The 6,000-nt window shown below is 38.3% G+C and overlaps 1 protein-coding gene across 2 annotated transcripts in view; it reads right to left on the bottom strand.

Annotated features, from left to right (window-relative positions):
* Positions 1 to 253: 253 nt before the first annotated feature.
* Positions 254 to 6,000, bottom strand: part of LOC138664062 (zinc finger protein 852-like) — a 50,201-nt gene continuing 44,454 nt past the window's right edge. For both annotated transcript variants that reach the window (XM_069750480.1, XM_069750479.1), the window contains 2 exons: positions 4,895 to 4,985; positions 254 to 1,715 (listed from right to left, as the gene is read on the bottom strand). In XM_069750480.1, the coding sequence (XP_069606581.1) occupies positions 517 to 1,715; positions 4,895 to 4,985 (1,290 nt within the window). In that variant the 3' untranslated portion in view covers positions 254 to 516. The remainder of the gene's footprint in view (positions 1,716 to 4,894; positions 4,986 to 6,000) is intronic.

The following is a 6,000-nucleotide window of genomic DNA, read 5'->3' as shown; positions in this document are numbered from 1 at the left end:
CTTTCACTTTTTCCCCATTATGTAGATAGGGGCAAAATTGTTTGGTGAATTGGAACACGCGGGGTTAAAATTTCGCCTCACAACATAGCCTATGACTCTCTCGGGGTCCAGATGTGTGACTGTGCAAAATTTTGAGGCTGTAGCTGCGACGGTGCAGATGCCAATCCCGGACATACACGCACACATACACACACACATTCAGCTTTATATATTAGATTCTGAAGGCTTCATAAAGTTACAAGACACACTGTGTATAGGTATTATTTGGGTTTTATTTGCTTTTCAATAAAGGAGGTTTCATGGTAATTGCATCCATTTCCTAATCATCAATTAGTTCACCAAATTACTTTTCAATTCTCATGTAGACATAAGAGTTTAATTAGAACCTGTTGCATTTTTTTTTTTCAAATCTAACAACTTTAAGAGGAGGTGACTTTTATTCTGGATATTAATATGTCTTTCTCCCTTGATGTGCAACAAAAAATATTTCCCAAAGTAAGGGAATGGAAATATTCTCTAGCCTGTGTGAATTTTTTGATGTAAAACAAGATGAGATTTCTGATTAAAACATTTTCCACATTCTGAACATGAAAATGGTTTCTCCCCTGTGTGAATTCTCACATGTGTAATAAGACATGATTTGGTATAAAAACATTTCTCACATTCTGGACATGAAAATAGTTTCTCTCCTGTGTGAATTCTGTTATGTGCAATGAGATGTGATTTCTGATTAAAACACTTCCCACATTCTGAACATGAAAATGGCTTTTCCCCTGTGTGGATTCTCAGATGTGTAACAAGACATGATTTGCTATAAAAACATTTCCCACATTGTAAACATGAAAATGGCCTTTCCCCTGTGTGAATTATCAGATGTTGAACGAGAATTGTTTTCTGTGTAAAACACTTCCCACATTCTGAACATGGAAATGGCTTCTCCCCTGTGTGAATTCTCAGATGTGTAACAAGATTTGCTTTCCGAATAAAACATTTTCCACATTCTGAACATGAAAAGGGCTTCTCCTTTACATGAATTCTCTGATGGTGAGCAAGATCAGATATGTTAGTGCAACATTTCCCACATTCTGAACATGAAAATGGCTTCTCCCCTGTGTGAATTCTCTGATGTGTAACAAGATTTGATTTCCGATTAAAATATTTTCCACATTCAGAACACGAAAACGGCTTCTCTCCTGTGTGAATTTTTTGATGTCGAACAAGGTCTGAATTCTGAATAAAACATTTTCCACATTCTGAACATGAAAATGGCTTCTCCCCTGTGTGAGTTCTCTGATGCGTGACGAGATGTGATTTCTCTATAAAACATCTCTCACAATCTGAACATGAAAATGGTTTCTCCCCTGTGTGACTTCGCTGATGTCTAACCAGTTCTGATTTAATACTGTAACATTTCCCACATTCTGAACAGAAAAATGGCTTCTCCCCTGTGTGAATTTTCTGATGTCTAACAAGTTCTGATTTCTGAGAAAAACATTTTCGACATTCTGGACATGAATATCGTTTCTTTCTTTTGCATGGGCTTTGATGTTCAAGATCCTTTCTGTGAGTTTTATTAGACTTAACAGATTTCAATGAATTAGAAGATAGAAGCTGTTGAAGCGAATCAGATGACAGATTTTTACTGCGATGGGCTGCAGGTTTAGCTATGGTAATTTCGTGACCTTCATATGTTCCTGGTGTGACACAATGATCAACTGTCAAAAATAAAAGTAAAGTTATTATCTTTTTTCAATAACATTTCCATCATATTGTATTACTTATAGTGTATTACAGATTTTATTACATTTCCATAAAAAAAATTAAATGCAAATGGTCAACTAAGGTTACGCGTTTAGTTTTTTATTTCTATGTTAAGCTTACTACTTTATAGGTTCATGTTTTAATACAATATAGAACTTGTTCCTAATATGTTAACCAAGAAACATATATTTGAAGTCACCAAAGGGTTAATTTTAAAACTTAATGTTTATTAGTTTATAAATAAAACCACTTTAAATTTTCAGGAATGGTTACTGGAATAAAATGCATAAATGCTAACAAAAGTAAAAAGAAGCAGCAAAGTATAAAAGAAAGATTTTTCTTCAACACCAATTTCAGGATTTCAGTAGCATGATTATGGAGTAATTTGAAAATTCAACAGTACACCCCAAACTCAAAACCAAAAATTATTATTCATAAATTACTGACAAAAATAATAATTTACCATATAAAGTTAGTCCTATAGTGTCACTGTGTGCTATTGTGGTGTTTGGCTGCTAGATGGCTGCAGCATACCATAATTCTAAAGTGTATGTGCATAGGAAAAAAAGGGCCCTGAGGTGTGTGTTAAATGACAAAATTTTAGAAAATGTTAAAAAACTAATCCCTGTACAGGCCACTATTATCCAGACGTTACTTTTTACCCTTTGCTCACTTCAAATATATGTTCCTGATTGACATTTTAGGAACAAGTCCTATGTTGTATTAATTTATAAAGGAAGTGCAGCCCACTGCGTATGGGCGGAGTACTAATTACGGACAACTTGTGATTAACCCCTTTCCGACATTGGGCGTAATTGTACAACTGACATGTGCATGGAACAGCCGCAGGTGGAATTGCGATCCACCTGCGGCTATTAACTAGTTAAATGCTGCTGTCAAACTCTGACAGTGGCATTGAACACGCAATTCCTGCCTGCACGCCGGAAATTCGCCCATTGGTGACATCCGTCACGCGATCACGGGTCACCAATGGGTTGGCATGGCAACCAGAGGTCTCCTAAAGACCTATATACAATCCCATATACAATCTCTTGCCCACTCGTGCCGCTTACACCTAAAGAACATCTCTAGAATCCACCCTTTTCTCACCATGGAAACAACAAAAACCCTCACTGTCGCCCTGATCCACTCCCGCCTGGACTACTGTAACGCTCTATTAATTGGCCTTCCCCTCACGCATCTTTCACCTCTCCAGTCCATCCTTAATGCAGCAGCCAGGGTTGTCCATCTGGCTAATCGTTACTCGGATGCATCCGCTCTTCGCCAGTCATTACACTGGCTGCCCATTCATTACAGGTGTGAGGTACCAAGGGGAGAAGTACTAGAAAACAGATATGTTTCTCCCCGGTTCATTTCCTATGTTTCCAGATATTAATTGTAAAGCTGTTTTCAATGTAATCCGGTCCTGGTTTCTTTAGTGATCAGCGTGAAAAGAACTGGTGCCTCCCCTCCACACGTACAACCCAGGTTTTGACTATTGACACTATTGACTGTTTGCAGCTGATATCATCAAGAGCTGCTGGACTCTCACTCTCATCTGCTGGTCTGGGAAGCAGATACAGTAAGACTGTATGAACTTCTTTGTTATTTACAGGTTTATTTCGGAGCTAGAATCTTGTTGTTAGTTAGTGGCCAGACGGCCTTAGACATTTTATTTCATGTTTGATAAGTGCAACATTGTATGACAAGTGTGCACAATAAAATACACCTGGATCTTACCTGTGTGGACTCCATAGCCACCTGCTTGGGCCAAAGCAAAAGTCCCTGCTGAATCCTATCTCCCACACAGGATACAATTCAAAGTACTTGTTCTCACCCACAAAGCTCTCCACAGTGCGGCACCCCCTTACATCTCCTCCCTCATTTCAGTCTATCGGCCTAACCGACCGCTGCGCTCTGCAAATGACTTTCGACTAACCTCTGCACTAATCCGTACCTCCCACTCCCGACTCCAAGACTTCTCCCGTGCTGCACCAATCCTCTGGAATGCTCTACCCCAAGATATTAGGACCATCCACAATTTGCATAGTTTTAGGCGCTCGCTCAAAACACATTTGTTCAGAGCAGCCTATCACGTTCCCCAATCAGTCATTTTATGTTTGTGTGTGTAGCCCATTCACTATCTCCATCTATCCCCCACCCCATGAAGATGGCTGGACCATAATTGTAAATACATCATTGTAAATACACACCTCTACCTTGTATCTTCCCCACCTCATTGTAGATTGTAAGCTCTCACGAGCAGGGTCGTTTTATTTTGCTTTAATTATTGTATTGTTAACGTTGTTACTTACGTCTGTTGTGTTTGATACTGTTAAACTGTAAAGCGCTGTGGAATATGTTGGCGCTATATAAATAAAGCTTATAATTATTATTATTTATTATATGGTTGTCACTGCCTGATTGCTATGAGCGCCACCAGGTGGTCGTCGCTCATAGTAAGTGAATAATTCTACTACATACAGGCAACCTGATCATGAAGGAGTTAAATACTCATGTTTTAATGTGCCTGTGAACAATCTTTTTTGTGACTTTTTCAGTGGAAAATCATTAATGTGCCTGTAAGTCAGTGTTATTATATGTCCATTTCACACACTCCCAGACCACTACATGCTTACATGCTTTACAGCAAAGAGCAGGGGCATACGAGAGAAGAGTCGTCATGTACAAGTAAAGTTATGACTTATGGGCAAGTGTGTACCTTTTTTTATTAATTTTTTTTTTAGCAAAATTAAAATAAGGCCTTTATATTTGACAAAAGCTGATGGAAACTTTGGCTTCCGTTACAATTCTGAAATGTATTTCTTTTCAGTTCAAAGACATATCAAAGACATTTCAAATAATCATTGCAACATGTCCAATAAAAAAGTCAAAGAATAGAATAGCATACGAGGAGCCACGCAGTGTGGATTAGACATAGAGCAACCTTCCTGGATGTTTTATGGGGCATTACCCCTTCTTTAAACATCCAGGTGTAAAGAAGGGGCCATGCTGACCTGGCCAAGGACTGGAGTCCTGCAAATTGATCCAACCATCTCTACCATTGAGCAAACAAGTAGACGCTGACTGAGAAGAACCTGTGACTTCTCTACATTTAGTGGTCACTACTCACCTGTGTGGCTATCTGTAGGAATCTCCTCTTTACACCGCTCATTCCCCCTCACATATGTCTCTGTAGTATTAATATGGGGCAGATCTTTACCCTGAAACAAATATTGCAAATGTCACAGACAGATGAAGACGTTTGGTCAAATGATTTCAAAGATAAAAAAGATCAAATATTTGCAACTCTCCTGTATCAATCAAATGTATTTTTTCCTTTTTCCAACCAGCAGTCTCCATAACCAGAAAATTGTGAGAAGATCCAGACAACATCTAATGTCTATGATCAGCTTTATCCTACATACATTTTTGTCTCCCAAATCATAACATTATGGACATGAAATTATTTGTGTTAAAAGGTAGCTTCAAACCGCAGAGAGACAGAAGAGTCTGGGAATATAAACTGATGACGACCTTTGACAGTCTCACTGCAGGAATGAATGTGTCGCACGGATTTATGTCTTTTTACATCAACTAAGGAACTTGCCTCTCAGACCATGTGGGGTCGCCACAACAGAGACCCTAATCACAGGACAATAAAAAAATCCTTATCTAAGAATTGGCCCAATATTTATGGACATAACTGTTTATCTCCCATGGTAATTCTGCTTCATGTCACCTGTCTTGCCCATGGTTTTCCCCTTTTTTTTTTCCCATGCCATGTTGTGCATAAATATGTGATTCTTCAGAATTTGTTTTAGTCTTTGCCTGATGAAGAGACCTGAGTAGTCTCGAAAGCTTGCAATTTGTTACCATCTTTTCAGTTAGCCATTAAAAGGTATCAACCACTGAGGACTCTCAATTCTAAATATTTTTCAGCTTTATCCTGTCATCCCCACCAATTATAAAATATACACTGAATGGCCACATCAGTACAGTGCTGTACTTGGAGGGACAGACATTGCATGTATATACCAGGTTTATATCTTCTTGTTCTTTGGTGCACCTTACATGTAATATTCTGGTACATCTATATATATATTTTTTCACTTATTCCCCATTGATTTTCACTTTGCTCAGCACGTTATATATCACTGTTTTTTTAGTACATAATTTTTTCTCATATATCTTGCTTCTGGCACATGGCATATATGTAAGATATAGGTATATACTGTA

The sequence above is a fragment of the Ranitomeya imitator genome, chromosome 2 (genome assembly GCF_032444005.1).
Source record: "Ranitomeya imitator isolate aRanImi1 chromosome 2, aRanImi1.pri, whole genome shotgun sequence".
In the NCBI taxonomy this organism is placed as follows: Eukaryota; Metazoa; Chordata; class Amphibia; order Anura; family Dendrobatidae; genus Ranitomeya; species Ranitomeya imitator.
This window is presented reverse-complemented; position numbering and strand designations above follow the sequence as displayed.